Here is a 22,274-nt window from a genome sequence, read left to right as displayed (position 1 = left end):
GTAATGGAGAACAGTAACAGATGAACTCGAAAAATTTGGTTTATCGTGATTCGTGAATTTGCTGTTATTCTCGTGGGCAGGGCCGGATTTACATAAGGACATTTGGGGCCTGTGCCCAGGGCCCCCACAAAACTATGTTTGAACATAATTTTTTTTTTCCTATTACTGCGACATCCTAGTGTGGCCTAATCATGAGGGCCACAGGTAAAAAAAACCAAACCCGGGAAAAAACCTATGAAACATCGGAAAATTTTGGGAAAAAATTTTACATAGGTATTTTTCAATTAAATTAAAATAATTAGTTTTACACAATAAAATATATGTATGTTTACAATAACCTTATTTTTAAATGAAATTTACAACTTCCTAGTTGAAATTTAGTTGAAAGTACAGTATTTTGCGTAAATTCTCTAAATTATCAAATTTACCTACTCTTAAAGGGCCTCCACCGAATTTGTGTCCAGGGCCCCTGGATTGGTAAATCCGGTCCTGCTCGTGGGTTCGTCCTGGTCCACAATAGGAGTGTCCGAGAGAAGAGGAACAGGAAGCACATCCTGGTCACAATTTATGAAGTTTTGAAACCGGACTCGGTGGACTCGAGCGCTCAATGGAATTCTTAATCGGTTTTAAGAATTTATCTACAGAAAGGAATGCCTCATTCCTTTATGAAATTCCTATAAAATTTTGAAATCTAAAAATACGCTTTAAATATTCGAAGCATTTTCCGGATTCTTGCAAGCGCGACTCCCTTGCACGAGTCTGGGATCTGTACACGTTGGAGTTTGAACCCCACTTTTCTATTTCTCTAAATGCATGCACTGGAAGTGATCAGAAACTAATTAAATAGTAGTAATATGGCCGGTTTTTAATTATTTAACAAAAGTGCCAATGTAATATTTCTTCTATTATATGCGAATCAATAATAAAGGTTTGGTTCGATGGGGTGCCTCTCGAGATTTTTTATGGAAAGCCGATCTTATTCAAGTGAAGAAAACCCAAAAAACTCCTCGCGATTAGCCCACTGGTCGGGCGCAAATCCACGACTAATGTTTAGTGGTTTTATCCATTCGGCCACTGGTAAGGAGTATCAATAACAAAAATGATTTCACATAATATTAATCAATTATAATTCTCGTGTAAATAATGTTGCAACTAGATATTTTATGGCGATTCTTACGACGACTTTATGGACCAAAGAAAGAGAAGACAACAGATTATAACTCCAAGGAAACAAAACCGGACGAGTTTAATAAGAGTACCGATATCCGGATGATCAAAGTGGCAAAAGTATTAGCTCGCTATTCTAGAGAATCCACGTACGAATTCTCAGAAAGTTTCACGGATTGATCCGGATATATCAGGTCCCGACCCTCCTCATTGTAAGTCTAGTCAATAATGATGGTCACGATAAAAGATACTCTTAGCGCTTGCTGAGCAGAAAAAGTTAAGAGTAATTACTCTGTATGGTTTCGTTTCATTCGGATGACAGAGCAATTTTCCAAAGCTGGAAAATTGAGCGCTTTCAATCTACAGATTAATAAGCGATTGATTAATCGAAAACTTAGAAAGCAACAAAATTTTAAATCAAATAACCGAGAGATAAAGATTAAATTTGAACAATTAAGTTAATTATTAAAATTAAAACTTACCAAATGATAATGGTAAATCAGATATTAAGTTTCGGTTCTTTTTACCAAACAACGCAAACATTAATCTTACGATAATATAATATAAACCATGGCGAGATATTATACTTGACATAAATCGTTCATTGATTTATCATTTTGAATAGACATGCGATTATATATTTACTAATTAATGTTAATGACAGCTGCCTTTTAACTTTAACTTTGCAATTGTTATTTTTAATATCTCTATTGGAACAATCAATGTTTTATCCAATAATTCTACAAATACAACATTTCCTATAGAGATTAATCATCGTCATATAAGCGGAAGAAGTGTGTGTTATTATTTTGAACTCGAATGTATAAGTTTAGTTTTCTAATAAATCCAACGAATTGCTTTTCATTCCGTAAAAAAATTAATTTTTCTGTCGGACTATTTCGATATATGGAAATGATAATCGAGTCCACTACTGTATTAGCAAACTGGAATTAGATGAAAGCTGAATTTCACTCCTCGCAAAATTATAACAGTTCGTTAATATTTACAATTGTTTAACGACAGTTAATTACCCAGCTATTAGAGTGCCTTAACTGATATTCGCACAATTTCAAAATCTGGAAAGAAGTCCTTGCGCCTGTAAAACTGCTTACTCTGCATGGTTACTAAGCTTTGAAGTGAAACGGCATGAACCGGTACTATCAAATTTCACGTTGTAATATACATACATTGAAAATTATATAAAATTAACATAACCAAAACAAAATCGTGTGTATAAATAAATCAAAAACTGTTATCTTAATGGATAATAATGCATAATTATTTAAAATAATAATAAACCATTCAATAATCATATTTGCTCATATTATTCTCTTTTAGAGTAGCTTCTAACCTAGAATTAATTACCCCAAGAATTTTTCGGGGCGGTCAATACCTGATTTGTCAAGAGCCAAACCTTCACTACCTAACCATCCCACCGTTGGCCCGGCCAAACCCACAATGAACTTGATTAAAAGACCCTCTTAGTGCCCAAAGGGTGGAAAATAAAACCTAGAATTGTAAAGTATTTTTTCAAATTTTATATGTTAAATATTGCATGCCCTATGTAAAAATTCCCTTGATAACATGAATTTTACAAAGTTTGTTTGAGAATTAATATATCTTTAGCATTTAGCCTATTATTTGCAAAAAATAAAAAATATTTATCAATGGTTAACTTAAAATAAACAGATATCACAATTGATATTACTTCTTTACCTTCATAAAGATCTGATCATCACTTGATCATATTTCGACTAGAAGGAAACAGTGGCGTAGCGAGGGGCGCAAGGGGGTCTGTCATGCCCTGGGCGCCACTCACAGAGGGGCACTCAAACGGTCTCCAAGACAAACTATATGTGTTTCCGGAGGGGGGAGGGGGCGCCAATAAAGTGTCGTGCCCTGGGTGCCAGTTATGTTCGCTATGCCACTAAAAGGAAATATAGTGTCGGCAAAATATATTTGGAAGAGAATCCTATATAATTCAAACACAAGGCATAAATAAATAAATAACATATTTTACAAATATCATTCCTTTAAATGCCAATACTACAGAACTGGTTGTTCCAATTAAGCAACAATCCATAAATCATCACTTAATCAGACATATATAAATTTCAAATACTCCAAAAAATGCATACATAAATTAATCTAATTTATCAATAGGATGGAACAATTGACACTGACACAAAGTATGAGAGATGTTTTTTTTTGTGTCAGTGCCAATTGCATAAATTAAGCAATTTTTATTAAACAATTATCTATAACAGAGATGAACAACCCATTAAGAAATATATTTAAACTGTATGTATTGGTCTGAAGAAGGTAATACTGTATTGCCAAAACATGTCACTTTTAGTTTAAAAGCTGAATAAAAACAGTTGTTAATCCTTTGGATATGAAATCAATAAATTATACACTACAATAATAACTTTTACTGCATTAAGAAAAAGTCATGATGAATTTTATACACTGCATTTTACTTTCATACAAAGCAAGACTGCTTAAACTGTGGATTGTGACTCCAAAGGTGTAAGTGAATACGGGAGGTCACAAAAAATTTGACCAAAGTAAAATTGAAGTGCACATGATTTTTGATCAAATCTCACTCATCTCATCAGATAAAATGTTAATTTCATTTTTCAATAGGATTAGTTAACGTGAAGATTCCAAGGAAAATAAAAGTGAAGAAAAAGTCAAATTCCATAATGGACTGAAGTATTACTAAAGATGTGAAAGATATGGTGTATTATCCAGAATATATCCCTGCTGTATGTAATAAATGTAATAATTGTACTATTAACGTATATTGCAATGTTGGCAATTGTCACCACATATTCTGTTTTTTGTATGTCATCCAATTGATAAGAGCCAGTGAGGATGAAACACATTTTGGTTAAGTTGATTAAATAGGCTGGATGTGTAATAAGCCTATTCATTAGTCATAAGTAACTAAGCATATTTTTGTAATTAACACAAGTAAAGCTTGATACACAACAAATGGAACTTGTGTTTACATTAATTTTATCTATATTTTTTATATATCTTGTAAAATGGTTTTTACATAAACTTAACTGATAGCTAGTAAAGCTGAAAATATAATAATGAAATATTTTACTGGTAAAATGGAAGTGTTTTCTTTCCATAATCAGTAGTTAGTCTATACTTAAAAAAGAATAGGTATTTAAATAAACTTAATGAAGAATTGTCAAAGTAAAGAAGGTAAATGATCTGATTTCAATTAACAGAAATAATATACAAATGATAACAACAGAATAGCTGTTATACACGAGTTAAATATAAAACATATAAACTATATCAATAATAGAATTTTAAGTAGACAAGTGAAAAATCTTAAAGTAATAAGATCAAGATAATAGAAAAACCCAAAAAACCGACAATAAAAGTGTTTAAAAAATGAAAATCAAGAGGCATAATAATAAAAACATTTATTTTTTGTCATTTGAAGATACTTTTAGATATTATTAAATAAAAAACAAAAATTTAAGAAACTGTTTGGTTTTATTGATTAGATTTTCATATTGGATCTTAAAATTCATTAGAACATGAAACTAAAACGGGTAAAGGGAATAACTAGTATTGATGGCAGATTTTACTTTCTTCGTACAGAAAAAAAATTATTTGGTCTGTATTACTGAATCTTTTACATTTTCTTTACATGTTGCTAAACTTTTTATGTTGAGAATCAAATTATAATATGAAATTTATAAAGTTTTAAACATTTAATGAATTTTCTTATATTTAAATCAATAAGAAAGTGCAATATAAAACAAATCCTTTAGACTTTTAATTATAATACCTGTAAGACGAAGAACTTAGAATGTCCATCCTAATTGCAGCAAAAGTTTTCTTTCTCGTTTAAGAAATTTTTTTCGATAATTTCTTGATCGCCATGCGATAGTCTACACAACAAAAAATTTGAACATTCATTGTTTAGTATTGATAGTAATAATTAATTTTAAAAATTGACAATGTAGACTGCAATTATATAAATAATATAAACTTCAAAGGAAATTAATCAAAATATGACAAACTGAAATAGCTGCACTTATCATTATACATTTGATCAAATATAATTAAATCATTTTGTTAAAGTTATATTTGTAATAGCAACCATAGGAGATTAGTATAGTGCATGTGAAGAACTACGTGTAACTGTAGATGAGAAAATTAAACTGAATATATCAAAAGTACAAGTTATACTAAACATAAAAAGTTTAAATTTACAATTTAGCAACTCCATTTGTTTACTCTGTTGTTATGACAATTCATATTTCTTTAGCATGTGATAACAGAGAGAAATTAGGTTGACAAATCTTAAATTTTTTGGATATTGAAGATGTTAGTTGTCACTTGATCCTGATCTATTAATTTTGAAGATATGTTATTACATGTTATGAAAAATGATTCTATTATTAATAATAAAATATATACAATAAACACACTTTGCATTAATCTAGCAAGTAAATTTCTTATTCTAAACTAATATTTTCAGCCTAGATTATGGTCCTTTATCAGGTTCAATCATATCATATAAAAATAAAATGTAATCTTCAAGACTGAATCTGAAAATGACCTATAAACTATGCTGAAAATATCAGTTCAGATAAGTTTCTTCTGTAAAGTATGTACAGGGCTGCCACAAGTGGGCATGCAGGATGTGCACGGCATATGTGTTCCATTGTGAATGAGGTGCTACAAGACAACCCTAATTAAATGTGTGATTTGAATTATAAAATACTAAAAATTGATAAAAACATTACATTGAAAAAGTAAAATTATGAGTTCTAATAGCTCAAGTGTTAATACTTGCATTCTACATTTGTATGGATTTATAGTATTGTATAATCAAGTACATACAGTACAAAGTGCTCTAGTGGTGAGTTTCTCCTCTGGTGAGAAATAAACTCGTATGGACTAGTATGTGACAATGTTGCCAGATCGTATCATCCAAACTCAATTCAAGAGAGTTTTGATGGTAATCAAAAAGAAGGAATTCACAGTATATTTGCACTAATGCATAAGGGGTGCAAAAAATAGGATTGACCACAGTTGTAAGGTACCCTAGTAGAGTCATTGTGTTTGCACAAGATCAGTTCAAAAAAATAACTGAACTTTATTTTTTTTAATTTTTATTTTCAAAGTTAGAGATTATTGATCCTAGTCTCCTTCAAAGTACACCCTCCCCTATTCACACATTTATCCCAGTGGTGTTTTCACTTTGCAAAGCAGTCCTGGTAAGCTTGTTTCAGACTGTCCTTCAATACACGTGAGAAATTTGTTTTAATGTCATCAATTGTATTAAAATGGCATCCTTTCAGCACTGATTTTAATTTTGGAAACAAGAAAAAATTGTAAGGAGCCAGGCCTGGTGAGTAGGGAGGCTGGGGAGGACAGTCATTTGATTTTTGGCACAAAACAGATAAATTGACAAGGCCAAGTGAGTAGGCACATTGTCATGGTGAAGGAACCATGATGTGCTTCGGGTCATTAATGTTCGAAGGAATTAGAATGCAGGACGTTCGAATTTAAATATTTTAAAATTGTCGGAACTGTAGTTCTGACGTATTGAAGCAGATCATAATTGGACATTTGTCTCAACGAAGGAACCGTAAGTTGTCTTGTCACAACTCTGGTCTCTTTTTGCAATTTTTTTCACACAATAGTTTCAAAACACCTGTATAGTACTGATGGTTGACTGTTTGACCTTGAGACAAAAATTCAAAGTGTACTACTCTGATTTTCTGAATGTGAGTGTCATAAATTTGAAGTCAAAGGCTTTCTTGGTCAAGGGTTGTCTTCACCTAATTGATGACCACTTTTGAATCAGATAAACCATTTTTATCACTGCATCTCACCTAGAGCATTGCCTACATAAGCTTGATTCAAAAATTGAAACGTTTCTGTAAAAGTTTTTCTGCAAACTTCACATTGCACGGTTGCTTCTGTAAATCACACGTTTCAAAAATCTCCACAAACACCGAAACACCATTCACTTAAAAAACAATAATGCAGGAATGAAACAAGATATCAACAACTTGAAAAAAAAGAACAGCTTACTCAGTAGGTTATCACAAACATAGTGTTGTCAACTTCATGACACTAGGACACACTGTTTTTGCCCAATTCAAAAAGTTCAGTTATTTTTTGAATAGACCTTGTATATACTTATATTTACAGAATAGGCAAGAGACGAGAAAATTAACATGTGTAACTGTTAGTAGTGAATGCCAGTGGCAGCCATGTCTCCCCATATAGTCTTTTATATCTAAGATAAACTGTATTTGTAAAATATAAAAAATAATGGAAGATAATGATACAATATGAATAAGACAGCTGAATAATGCTTAGGCATTAACAGGTAACCTATGAATTATTAAATGCAAAAAATACTTGTATTAAGCCACATATGATGATGATGCTCAGAACATGCAAAATACTAAACTCATGAGTCAAAGAATAACGCAATTAAAAAAATAATGAAATGAGACAAAATTAAAAATCTTAATGAATCATTCTGATGTTTGGTCAAACAAATTAACAATGGAGATTATCTTTTTACAATTTCTATGAATAAAAATAGCAACACTAATACTAATATCCAGCAAAAGAAAAAAAACTTTACTGCAAACAAATGCATTCATCTGTCTAAAATGGATACCTTCAAGTTTAAGTGATAGAATATAAAATAAAACATTCAAATTAAATTAATTAAGTTAGAATTGAACATCTTAACATCAGCATTTGGCTAAATTCAGTATGCCTGTTAGGTTGCACCACTGAAGGGAAGTTCAAATAACATTCTCCAGGCTAAATAAAAGAAATTAAGTTCATTTCCTTAAAGTTAATTGCAGTTCTCTTCTTGAGCACCTTGCATATTTCAAGTCTGTCTAGGTGTTTCATCTGTGGCAGTTTGGTTGCACGGCAAAGGATGCTTGGACTGCTAAATTCACCTGGATGTCATTAACTAAGGCATAAGCAGCAAGTGCTGTATTGGCAAGACACTTCTTAAGGCTGTATTGGTGCTTTTTAATCCTAGTGTAGAAGCTTCTAGCAGTGGCACCTATATATTGAAGAAAATGTTGAATAAGAGATGGTAACTAACATCTACCATCTACCAAATTACTCAGAAATTAATTAATAGTGATAAAGTAGCTTGATTCAATATGGCAATTGTTTGGCTTATTATTAAAACATTGGGCTTTGAGATGTTTATATATGACATTGAAGTCTGATCACAAACCAAAATAGTATAGACCCCGATAGGTACTTTCTCACCATAGGTTCTGTATCATTCCTGAGCATTGTTGTTAGTGTATTTAAGTATTAGCCAGTTCTCATTGATTTATTTTACTTTCTTATGAATCTAAAGATGAATCAATTGTGAGGTTTGCCAACCCAGAAAGGGGGAGTTAGTTACACTCATATCAGAATGTACAAAAGGTTTAGGACTGTATGTGGGTAGTGACGTTGGACATACTGACACAAGCACCTTTACAAATTAAACCTGCTTATTTTATATACAGTGGGCTTACACTTTCTCAATTTGAGTATCCCTTTATCAAAGTGAGAGGTGAGTCCCACTGATTTTGGATATAGTTTGTAGGTGTTGATGGCCATGGGGCTGTCTTGAACTCCAGCAGATGAAGGATGGCAAAGCAAACACAGGATGATGTAGGCGAAGCAAAATCAGGAACTTCGGTGAGGATGATGGCACACCGAACGAGGAGAGAGAGAGTGCATGGGTCACTTTGGACAGTACAAAATGACAGAAATTTGTGCTTTGTCCTTGAAATCCAGTATTTTTATTAATTTCCATCCTTGATTGCCCATTCCAATTGGTTGCTTTTCCTCATTCTTGCTTTCCAAGAGGTTGATCACTTGTTACTATGTGTAACCAGATCTCAACTTACAAGTTAGATTGCATGAGAGGTCAAAATCAAAATTTAATTTGATCCCCAACCGGAGATGGTTGATCTTAGGACTTACAATCTTCTATTGCTTATAAGTTTGCATCGTGCTTTCATTTATTACAATTTATTTTCTTCTATTTTAAAATAGAATTAATCGGTTAAAATAGATATATTTTGATTGATTAATAAAGGGTTCAGACTCAGTCTGGAAAGTCACATAATGGACATTTTTTAAAATGGCCATTGTTCCATCTTTAGTTTCATCATCAAAAAGATCTTTAGGATAAAAGACATTTTGAACATTTTGCACCGAAAAGTTTTCTTTGCAGGATGGCTGATATTAGTGGTGTGCCGAGAATGGTTAGGAAGACTAGGTTAGTCTCCTAAATTTCTTGGATTACCATCTATTATTATTTTAAATGAATTTGTATTTGAAAGCTTTCACTTGAAAAATATGTATTTTTTTCATCCATTCTCCCCTCCTTTATGCCGAGTTCAACTCTTCCACAAGCAAACCTGAACACCCCTCAGGGTTCCTTTAATTGATTCGTCGACAGGACTAGCTTGTAGACACTTGTTTGTCACACTGTTGTGTCCAGATGTTTCTATAATAAGAGATTTTGTTTCTTGTGCTTGTTGAAAACAAAATTGCATTAGTGATTTTTGTATTTCTATTATCATAAAACACTTAAAAGTTTTCATCTAAAGTGTGAATCTTCTTAAAAGATAATATATGTGATTACAAAGCTTTGAATTCAACATGGAAGGAGACTCATTAGAAGTGGGTCCCTCACAGCTAAACATGGTGCAGATTGAATCTATGAATGATGCAGCTGATTGAAGTAAATTGTCACAGCAGAGAGAAGACAATCAACAATTTGTGCTGAATTCTATTTTATTTTTAAAATTTTTATATTTTTAATTATTATAAAATGGCAAAAAGCTTAATTTTGAAAGTAGAGAATGGATTTTATAAAAAAAATTTGCAAATCCTAATAATGAGCAAAATTGTCATTATGTCTGATCCTACTTGAGATACGACACAACCTCCCTCTATCTCCTCATCCCATCAATCTTTAACAATCAAAAATTTAACAACACTAATTCCTCTAATACACGAACCTACCTGCAAAATTTCAGAAATTTTCGACAAAAGACACAACTTATTAAGCTTCAAAGTTAGTGAACAAAATCATGCCCCCCACACATATACTAACATCCATACATACAGAAAAAAACCCGAATATTTTGCATTTCTTGACATTTCAAGGTCCCTCGAATCCAAAAACGTTAAAATCTTGGGGGATCATTTGTTTTGACTGATCATCATATTTTCCCTCTATTATATATAACAGAGCTAGAAAAGTAAACTTAATATGCCAATAATGTGCGAATGAAATAAATTTTTTCCAGGTGTTTAAATAATAATTGTTATATGTAAAATAGGTTCTCTCACATCTGGTCCCTTTTGAAAATTGTCACTGCTTGCTGCTGACTGTCATCTTGTTGTGAACAAATCATTTTGATTGCAGGCCCTTATTTGAAAGAGCCTTTTTCACAGTGTATATGACTTTTTGATACAAAATGAAAGCAGAAATAAAAGGAGAAACCATTGATAAAACCATAGGAATCGATATCTTAATTCTGAAAATTTGGACAAAGACATCTTGAAAATAAACTTTTCAACTGATAATTTCAGAAATGAAATAAATGCTAAATTGAAATGCTGGAGAGATTTTTGGAATCTATGCAATTGAAGATCAATAAAACTAAAATAGAATACATGATATGTTATTATCGTGGTTATTTAATAATGAAAAAGAAAAATTGGTATAATTAGAATCAGTAATTTGCTTAAATTTTTTCCTAGATCAACAGCATAATAATATGTTAAAGATTTTTAAGATATAATTAATAGAATTGAAATAGTTTGGATGAAATGACAGTAAAACAGTCTATTATATAATAATTAAGAATCAACAAAACTACAGAAAAAATGTACAGATCAGTTATAAGATACAATACAATAAGGAGAAAAGGAGAGAAATTTAGAAATAAACAAATAAATAAAGTTAAAAATGGCAATGACTGAAAAGTAAATTGAGAAATGTAGATTTATGGTAGAAGACTTGGATGTGCAAAATGGCAACTAAAAGGGGATAAGAATACAAAATATCTGAAAGTCAATAAGAGAAAATCCAATAATGAGTGAAATGAAACAGTAAAAGATTTTAGAAGAGAGCGAAATAACATTAAAAGTCTTAAAGCAAAATGAAAAGGAGAGAAGAGATTTAGAAGTAGATTAGTTTCTATAAAGATGATATCAATTCGATCTATTGAATATAAAAATTAAATTTTGGAAATTAGTAAAACTATTTATGACAACTTCTGCTAAAATATGTAGTAATCTCAATTAAAAAATTAAAAACAAAAATTGTACATCATTAAACTTAAATTCTAAAAATAAATATACTAATATATAATTCAAAAAATTTGTTAATTTTTAGTAATCATATGATTTACATAATATCAGAAGCTATCTTGCATTATTTTACTTATTGCTATTCTCTAATTGCTCAAAAAAACTAAACATTCATTAGACATTTCATAAAGATGAGCAAACACCTGAAAATTTGAGAACGTTACATTTCATTTAACATTATTTACTCCATATAAAGTATGTTTATCTTTTAACATATTTGTACAACTCCACATTCCCAAGTTTTTTCCTATCAATAATGCTACTTCAGTTTTTTGTCAAGGCCATCTTTAGGCTGACATTACTGTGTAACAAATATACAACATTCTTATTCAATTATATATATATATATATATATAAAATAGATACAACTAATGTCAGAGCACAATTATTCAGTGATTTATTATTGATATTTTTAGCCTCGAAAATATCGACTTTCTACATAAGACGGGAATTTCTTAACTGTAGATTAAATTGAACTTCTATATCAGAAATGACTATAAGACTGTATCAAATAAATCTATTTTCATTTTTCATCTTAAAATTAACAATGTGGCAAGCAAAACAAAACCTTCCGTGCAACATTTCTATATATACAGTACATTAATTAAAAAATTGTGTTTGGTGGTAATAAAATGTGTAAATGAATAATAATGCATAACAAAGTTAAGTATAAGTAAACTGGGAATCTTCAAATATTTTGGTTAATATTGTAAATACAAAATCATACCATAGATAATACTATATTTTGTTTAATGTTTTCAATTGTAATAATTATTTATATCTAGCATATGTCAAACAATAATTTCAACAGTATTCTGTCATATCTTTTTTAAACTGGGGAGCAATTCTAAGAAATTCCACTTTTGTGAATTTATTAGAAAAACTAACAATTTTTGAAGTTTGATGTAGATTAGTTTTGTTCCATTTGTTATAATACTACTTTTATTAGTGACAAAATCAGGATCTGAGCCATTATAATAATATTTTCACATAAGTTTGTTTATAGTATGTATTTGGATATAATTTTTCATAACTTCATAGACATTATTTCATTGAAAGTATACCTAATTAATAAAATCAAGCTTAAAATATTTGTTAAATAAATCTATTTCTACAATAGCAAGAATGTTGGATCCAGTATCATTAAGAAAGGATTAGGGAGTTTTCCCTAGACTTGGAGAAAATTTAGTTTGTTGTGATTCTCATTCCTATAAAATTACCATTTTTATTAACAGAAAATAAAACATTTATGACTGCTTTTTATTAAGAAGCATCCTAAATATTTCATTTATTCAAAAAAAAAAAAAAAGACAAAAGGGTCCTACTCTGTCCCTGGCCCCCACACAAGCTCTCAATGGCTCTGGTTGAGCTATTTAAAATTTTTATAATCAATCATTTTAAACTGATTATATTTTAAATAGCTTCAGCAGTCTTGCTACTGTAAAAATAGATTATAATCATTCAAGCAGGTATCAATTAAATTGATAATCTGTTTGTTCATGGAATTATTGATAGTAATAATTAGGTTTCTTAAGCAAATAGTCATTTGTAAGTTAATGGAAAGAACTTTTTTTGCAGATAATTATTTGTAGACTTAGAAATTTCATTTCCTCTTCTGTTCTTACTTGTAACAAATGCTTACTACAGGCTGTGAACATAATTCTATGTTCTTTGCTTGATATAAATTCATCCAAATTAAAATTATTTGTCACTCTAATGAATGAACTTTTTAAGATTTGCAGAGCTGACAACTATTAAAATTATGTTCAAATAACTATGTATCAGTCATAATCATCAGTTTAGAAAATTACATAATACTGCCACTCAAAACTGGTTATACTTGAAGACACTAAAAATTACAATTGCATATAATTTAATCCATGTTTTCCAAAAAAGCTTTTGATCCAAGTTTTATGTTTACTTCAAATATTTATTTATAATTATAGATACATAACCAGACGATTGCCTTAAATAATCAGGCTATAAATTTACTATTTATAGCTTGATTATTTAAGGCAATCATCTGGTTATGTATCTATATTCACACTGTTCTTATTTTCACACTGTTTTTATAATTTAATGTTTTTTTTTTAATAAACTATAATATAACATCTTTACAATAAAGCATATGTTTAACTTCTACTTAATAACAACTTCAAATAAACTATATAATCTTTTATTTTATATTGTTCTTTATAATAATTAGTTTAGCCATCTTCTAAAATTTTTTAAATGGAAAGTTTTTAATATGTGCGAGCATAATTTTTCTCGACATCACGTCCGTTTTTCATTTAAATTTTCCCGTTTCGGCTTACGAATTTGATGCGTCTGGTAATCCACATATAACGAAATAAAACAAAATGCCAAAATTAAATAAAGAAATAAATAGGACTTGGTCTTCTCTCTTTTACTCTTCACGTGCTCGGCATATCTCTTTTGGTGAGCGTGATCTCGATGAACCGCTTCCCCGTAATGCATCCTATAAAATTCGTCGAAATTGTAAATCTGCGACCTGCCGCGAGGCACCGGTTTACGGCTTCTTTTTTCTCTACTCTTATAAAAATCTACGTGCTCGTCTTTGATCTCGTCCGCCGGATCCACGACACCCGCTCTTCTCGTAGTTAAGAGTCCTCGATCGTACTTTCTTCTCAATTCGTAATTTCCTAATACTTCGTAGGCTTCGTTAATTTCCTGAAATTTAATAGTAGCAGCCTCGGAATTATTTTTATCCGGATGATACATCATAGAAAGTCTATAAAATGCCGATTTAATCTGTGCATGGGTAGCCTTTGGAGTGAGATTAAGTGCTTCGTAATATCTTTTCCTCTGAGAATACGATCCATCTTCGGAAAGTAGCCGACACATGATTTTTAACTTGTGCTTCTGAAACGTATTCAGTTTCTTCGTGATTTCATTAAACATGAATTTATATTATCGAAGCAATTTCTTTTGAAAATATTTCTATCTGCTAATAAAAACATAAAAAATGATCTATTCTTCAAATTAATGAACTCAGATTTGATAACGTGAGTTGCGAATGTAATCAATTCGCACGAGACGGTTTAAAACCGTCGTGAATATTATGTAAAACTTACACTACTATTACCATACGATCTCCGCCATCTCGGTCACCTTACTACTTCGCCCTCTAGTGTAAAGAATATATTGATATAAAATTATTAAATTTAATTCGATAAGTTTTAAATCTAATAAATAATTAATTAAATGACTACATTTGTTATATTTTATGGGACGTTTATAATTATAAAATTGTTTAACAGTTTAAACTATTTTAAAGTTGAAATTAGCGAGGTTGAGACCGAAGTTTTAAACGCGGAAACGTGTACATCAGACGTTTAGCGCCGCTTTCCTGTAAGCCTAGAAGTTTGACAATGGTTTTTGGAATGTCGAGCATGATTTCATTAACTTTCCAAACGCCATCGTCAAACTTCTAGGATTACAGGAAAGCGGCGCCGAACGTCAGACGTACACTTTTTTGCGTTTAAAACTTGGGCCTCAACCTCGCTATTGATTTCAACACATTTTAACTTTTCAAATGTTTAGTTTGTAGTTATAAATGCTCCAAATCTTATTGAAACTTTTTACAGAAAGAAGTGACGATGTGGCGCTTTGACGAACACTTGGCGAGGTATTAATTAAATGCGTCAGCTTGCCGCTCTAGCGCAGTGATCTCGAAACATTTTTGATCGCATATCCTTGACGAATATAATTATAATTTGTACCACCTAATAATCGTTTTTGCGGAAAATCGAACATATTTTTAGACCCATCTAAAAATTCTCTAATTAGTCCGGAAACAGGCAGACCCAATTCTTGCATTCTGTGAAAACGGGTAAGGTTGACTATAACGTAATAATCCTAATCTTCGCTATCGTTACTTTCGCCCGAGCAACGCCGGGCCTACCTGCTAGTATAATATAATTTGCTAAATTTTCACCGTAAATACATAATTCCTGTTAAATTTCCCGCTACCCGCAATTTGAATTTTTTCCGTGTATAATCGCAAGTGATCGTGATCCTACTTCTTCAGGAGGATGACTGTAAGATTAGACAGACTGTGGATAGGACACACATACAGTATTTTGAATCACTTTGCGTACCCCCTGGGGTATGCGCTCCCCACTTTGAAGACCACTGCTCTAGGGAATCCGATTTGAGTTCCGGTCGAAATTGCAAAAGTTTCGTGAATGATTTAATCCAGATATGTTACGCTTCATCGAGCCTTGGCCAAATTTATAGTGTATATCTAAGTAAAGGTTCTCATAATGTTCGTACAGCAAAAACAATTTTAAAATACCTAACAAAATTTTCTGATAATTATTATATACAGTATTTTTTTCTTTTTTTTTTGTTGTCGTTTACAGTATACAAACCTTAAGCTTCGTAAGTGTTGAAAACCTTTATAAATACAAGATATGTTTTAAAATCACAATGCAATAAATATAAAAATATAGCATTCTATATTTGTATATTTATTCGCAATTTTCTTCGCAATTTTGCATAACAACACACAATTTTTTACAAGTTTTGTAATTTTAAACATTTTTCTCTCTTTTTCACTCGATTTTCAATCATTATCTGAATCAGAATCTGAACATTCTTATTCGTCTTCATATTCATCCTAATAGGATGACACCATGATAAAAACAATTTATATAATTTCTTCACAATATCAACAGTATATCTGCATTCAGTTCTCTGCTGGAGGCACAAAATGACACGACTACGTACATATGGACAGCTTATATTCTTCTTCCGCCGCTGCATTAAAATCAGAATTAAAAATAATACAGAACTCTGTGCGCGACAGTAGATTTTCTGCTGTAAAGTTTTATTATTTACACCGCAGAGTTAAACGAAAATTGATTCCAACCACCACCTAATCAGCAATAGAAAGAAAGGTGTTCTTAAGTAAATTAAATTAATTTATTACTTCTTAAATGTATGACGAAATAGAAGCCTAATCGCCTACTTCTTGTTAAATTATTTATATCTAATTATTAAAATTAATAATATTACAGTCCGTAAAACCTCTAAAAGAGGCCCTCTTAGTGCCCACAGGGCGGAAAGAGTTAAAAAAAAAAGTCCGAAAAACCTGGCAGATTGTCTGGCTTACCCCTATTTCTTTTAACTCTTCCGCTCTGTGGGCACTAACAGAACGTCTTTTAGCAAGCCCATTAAGGGTTCGGCTAGGCGCACAATGGAGCGGCCGAGTGGTGAAGGACGGGGCCTGACATATACGGACGGACCAACCCCCGAAAAATTCCTGGGGATTTTTCGACCTGTCCGGATCCCTATTTAAAAGTTACACTTGTAAAAATAACGCAGAAACTCTACACGGCCAACCCGTTGGTGGAATTCGAACCCAAGTCTAACTTTTAGTATTCAATGGGTTTACCCCTCGGCCGCTGTGATTCTAAAGAGAGACCATAGACGTATTCAGATATAAACAAAACATTACAGAATTAAAATTAGAATTATAAGTTTATACTGTACAATGCCAGTTATTGATAGTTTCAATTTACTGTAGATTTCCATACTTTATTGAAATGGCGAAGCCATATTTATTTTAACAAAGAGAAAAAATACTCTAAATTTTACAGTATAGTCAGGGCCGCCCCGAGAAATAGCGGGGCCCGATGCAAGGTTGTCGTACTAGACTTTTTAATAAAAAAAATAACAGTTTCGAACAACAAAATATTTTAATGGTAAATGGTAATGTACCATCGTTAAATAGATTAAGAAAGTTAACTTAGAGAATAACGAAATGATCAATTTTTAAATTTCGCAAGAAGGATCGCGGGGCCTTGTGCGGTTGCACCGTCTACCGGCCGGCCCTGCGTATAGCATTTAAGTCAACGACACTCGAACTCGGACTCGTAACAATAATCTGTCAACTTAGCCGCAGTTTCAAAGGCTTAATTACTAATTCAATATATTTTAAAATAACTTATATTTTTCATAGATTATTTTCGCATTCGATACAAAAATTATTATTATTATTATTTAACGATATCGTGCGCGAAGACGAGAGAGGGCGAAGCGATCTATGAAACATGGCACGAAGACCAGAACATTTGGCTCCTCCAGAAATCGTAAGATTTAAAATTAAAATTTAAAGAAACTTACGAATCGTTTGCTTTAATTTATAATTTGCTTTTCTTGATAACGAAAAGTTAAATAATTTAAGAAATTTAGGTTAACGTTTTCGAATGTGTAACGTATGAATACACGTGTTATACAGCTTGGTTTTCTATAGTTAAACATTTTGAGATTTTAAGTAAAGATTTAAGAGATTTTATTATATTTTCTCATTTAGTTTAATATTTTATCTTACTTTTAAAGTATTAAAATACTCTATTTTTAAAAATAGTTTTATAATGACGAAGAGGCGAAAAAGTATACTTCAAAGTAAGTCTTTTTGAATATGTCTTATTTTTTTTAAAAGATTATATGTACTGTAGGTTAATTTTTAAAAATATTTTAAACTGAAGATAATTTCTTATTTTGGCTCTTTCTACCCTATGAGCATTAAAAGGCCTTTTATCAGGCTCTTTGAGGATTTGTCCAGATCCACAATGGAGTAAATGGATGGGGAGAGACGGGACCTAATATATCCAGAGCAGAATATGCACAGAAAATTTCTAGAATTTTCGGCTTGAATTCGATTCTGGATTGCTCGGAGGAGCCCGATAAACACGTTACCCTTTACCACCTTGGTCTTCGGGCCTGCAATTATAGATAATAATATGAAATGGTAACGTTTTTGTTAAGCACCATTTGTATCTTGTTGGATTGTAGATCACCTATATGAGAAAAAAATTCAAAGAATAATGAATAGTGGATTTAGAAGCAAACTTTTCACAGGATAGTTTGCTCCATATGTTTCTTGCAATTTTTGTAAATAATTCAGATTTACAAAAATTTGAAATTAAATTGCACAGTTTCTGCCTAAAATAATGTATAAAATTAAATGTGGGTGTACTATAGATTACCACCTATGGAATTTCAGGACTTTGATTATATATTTGAACTTGGAACCGAGACGAGTTCAATGGTACCCTATTTTTGGACCAGAGACGAAAAATAAAAAAGTTATCATACTTTTTTAATGCTTTCATGAAGATGGCACCATAGTTCCTAGTACTGCCGTCTTGCGGTAAAGTCTGCAAACCATGACGTCGGACTACGGTCATCTCCAGGAGGGTTAAACACGTGATACAAGAACGGAGAGAGCGACGCGACTTCCGATCATTGCGCGATTGCCATTTCGGTTAATGTTACTTATGGCAGTGAACATGGTGGCCGTTCCCACTGTTCATGCTTCCGACTGACCTCCCAGAGGGGAGCTGCCGGCAGGCTGCCATGTGCTAAACGTCACTAGTTATTGATTCACGGTAGTTCTTGAACAAAGTAAAAAAAGGGGGAAACGTCTACTAAAGGCAATTTTAACAGCAAGCGATGCGACTCCCGATCGCGATAGTGAGGCCAACTTAGCGGAGAGAGCGACGCGACTCCCTATCATCACGCGATCGCTGGAAAAAAGTATGACAACTGTTTTATTTTTCGCCTCCGGTCCAAAAGTAGGGTATCGTTGAACTCGTCTCGGTCTCCTGAGTTCAGATATATACCCAAAGACCTGAAATTATATAGTTGGCAATCTATAGTATTCCCTTAAATGTTTTCTTCTTTACAAAAAGCAATTAAAAATGCTTATGTGATGTGAAGTGTATTGTACCACAAGGGTATTTGTTGATATATTTAGTGATATATTTACATATTTAGGGTATGCTGGATGAATATAATTAGTTTTAGAACTTTTTGTTATAGAATCTATTTGTTCTAGCACACATTGAAATATACGGGTATGGTCGCATTTCTTTACACAGTATTGCTCGATCGCTATATGGCAAAGCATTTCTAAACGAAGTGCTATAATGTAGAGAACCGTTTCTAAACGTTTGTCGCAAGATGTCGCTGCAGCAAACGTTTAGAAACAGTTCTCTACATTATAGTGCTTCGTTTAGAAATGCTTTGCCGTGTAGCAATTGAGCGGTGCTGCATAAAGAAACACAACCTATGTATTTGTGGGTAATCTGTTCCGGGCCTACTCCCTAGAGCAGTGATGAGCAACTTTTTCTGGATGCAGACTGCAAAGAAACTTTAGGCTTTCGGTGGACCCAAAAGATTTCAGTATATTTATAAAAAAAACTTGCTATCTCAACAAAATTGATGTTTTTTTCTCAAACAAAAACTTATATCTGGCTAAAGTTGTTTTTTTTATTTTTTTAATTCAATTCTGGAAATAAGACACACAAAATAAAAAATACTTTGTATGTGCATTTCAGCTTGAGCTAGCTTTCATAATATTAAATTATAAGTTATAATTATTGATATAATTCACAAATTAAAAGTTTATATAGCTTTGTCTTAAGTTACTAAAATTAATAAGAATAGATGGTATTTATGTTATCAATTGTTATATAATAATGTTTTTTATTTGTTGCAAAAAATGTTTACATCAGTTAATGTCTTCAAATGTTTAATCATTTATCTTAAAATTAAAATACTATTGAAAACAGAATACAGAACACTAGAATAAATTTTGAAGTATTGTTTCAAAAACATAAATTAAATCCAAAATTGAGTTATAGGAAGTGGATTTAATATAAAATTATATATTAGGTGCTCTTCTGACTCTTCAGCAGTTCATCCTGCTATTTCACATAATATCGCAATGCTTTTCATATCTATATTGCAATTTATAATTGTTCTTTAAATAAATAGTAATTATATTTATATGAAATAACTGAAAATAATATTTTAAAAACTTAATAAAGAATATCCAATATTTAGTTATTTTGAGATTTCAGATTTTACTGTTAACATATTCAATGTCCTCTTTCTATTGTCCCACACTGTGTAAGAAGTTGGCATTTTGTTATTTGTAAATATTTTTATTATATATTGTTTTAATATTTTCAAATGGTGTCTTCTTTCCTTTCATTATTATTTAGATATTAAAAAAAGATGATTTCTTTTATTTTTATGACTCAGAATAATTTCAAATTGATGATTGAATTCATTTTCAACTATACAGATATAAAAAATGGAGAGATTTTTCATGGTTCCCTTTGTATAGTTTGTTTTACTTTATTAATAAATTTTAAAGTTGATCTGCTTGGGAAATACTTTAACAGTAATGAGATTGAAGTTTTTTGATTTTATTAAATAGGATTAAATTTATCAGTAAAAATTGATACAATGGAATTAGACAAAAAAAGATACTGGTATATACTTTTTTTTAATGATTTAATTTACATTTTAATATAGTTTAAATTTTGAAAATTTAAATGTTAAATTAAATGAATTAAAATTATGTAATTTCATTGTTTTTTATAGTTCCAGAATGATTGAAATTCAAACCCAAATGTCAGAAAGAGCAATTGAACTGTTAGCCCTACCAGATGATGTACCGTGTTGTATTTTAGATATAGGGTAAGTTATTTATTACTATAAAAAATTAATTTTACGTTATAATTTTAAAATTCATTCATTGATATTTTGATACAGCCTACATATTCTTGAAGTCAAGACGATACATTAAACATTGCAACAGAGTTTAAGATTTAAATAGTAATATTAAATTTCTATATGAAATGTTGGTACTGTTAGTTTGCAGTTTTAACAGCATCTTAAATAAAATTTGTTACCATTTAAAATATCTGCCTTTGTTACTGCTATTTAAAATTATAAGTTTGTTGGCAATTGCTATGCTAGATTGAGTCAGCTGATAGAGTAGTAGCTCGTCTCTTAAAGATAAGCAATTTGAATTTGTTATTTGGCAATTTCCTTTTTCAATTATAACTGATAAAAAAGTTATCAACAGTGAAGAGTTAGTTGAAAATTTAATATATTTGGATAGCTGATTGGATAGTTAGTGTTTACTGTCATTTTGTTCTAACCTGACCCAAACATAGTACAATTTTATCAGTTACAGCAATGTACAATGTATGAAAGCATTTGAAGCAATTCTCATTGAAAATTTTGATGCAATCTCACTTCACAGAAGTTTTCTTCTAGTTTCTATTATGAGGGTTACATGTCACTATGTAGCTGTGATAGAACATCCAATGATGATCTAGTATTGATTCAGATCTTGTGCGATGTCATCCTTAGTTGAAGACAGTGAAAACTATGGCTCTGCCCAAATCTGTATTTGTATTCTTCATCCTCTACTTTCCTCATTGATTAAACACATTACAATAATTGTTGCTGCGTTTTGTTTTTCAATTCAAGTTGAAAGAATGTGTGCCACCATGATGATAATTGTAAAATTTCAATGCCTAGTTGTAAATAAGTTGTTGTTAGCTAGATGTGCAATTTAAGTTGTGTGCAGTACCTTACACTTTCCTCACATGATTACAAATCGCATATGCCACTTTTATCATCTGTCAACTTTCATTCCAAAAATGTTACAGCATGTTCAGGGCCTATAAAGAGACTAGATGGAACCAAATATTGAACTCTCAGAATATGGTTTATAAAAGGAACTTTGTACTCTCATTGGAACCAAGCAGAACTAAATTAATTTAATAGACAACTCTTTTCCTTTCAAATAATCATGACTGAAAGCACTTTAGACAATTTCTTAAATATAATTTTTTTTATAA

General features: G+C 31.1%; 1 protein-coding gene and 1 long non-coding RNA gene across 2 annotated transcripts in view; one reads left to right on the top strand and one right to left on the bottom strand.

Annotated features, from left to right (window-relative positions):
• Positions 1-14,221: 14,221 nt before the first annotated feature.
• On the bottom strand, positions 14,222-14,740 carry LOC136976611 (uncharacterized). The gene is made up of 2 exons (XR_010880960.1): positions 14,676-14,740; positions 14,222-14,548 (listed from the first exon to the last, which is right to left on the bottom strand). It is a non-coding gene; the product is annotated as an uncharacterized lncRNA (long non-coding RNA).
• Positions 14,741-17,504: 2,764 nt separating this feature from the next.
• The window catches only part of LOC136976602 (18S rRNA (guanine-N(7))-methyltransferase), a 30,721-nt gene continuing 25,951 nt past the window's right edge, over positions 17,505-22,274 (top strand). Inside the window, exons 1-3 of the mRNA XM_067271934.1 lie at positions 17,505-17,696; positions 17,975-18,012; positions 21,004-21,099. Of these exons, the coding sequence (XP_067128035.1) occupies positions 17,658-17,696; positions 17,975-18,012; positions 21,004-21,099 (173 nt within the window). The 5' untranslated portion in view covers positions 17,505-17,657. The remainder of the gene's footprint in view (positions 17,697-17,974; positions 18,013-21,003; positions 21,100-22,274) is intronic.

Source organism: Centruroides vittatus, unplaced genomic scaffold (assembly GCF_030686945.1).
Source record: "Centruroides vittatus isolate TY-2023 unplaced genomic scaffold, ASM3068694v2 contig_409, whole genome shotgun sequence".
Classification (NCBI taxonomy): domain Eukaryota; kingdom Metazoa; phylum Arthropoda; class Arachnida; order Scorpiones; family Buthidae; genus Centruroides; species Centruroides vittatus.
Note: the sequence above shows the minus strand (reverse complement) of the source record. Positions and strands in the feature narration are given on the sequence as shown.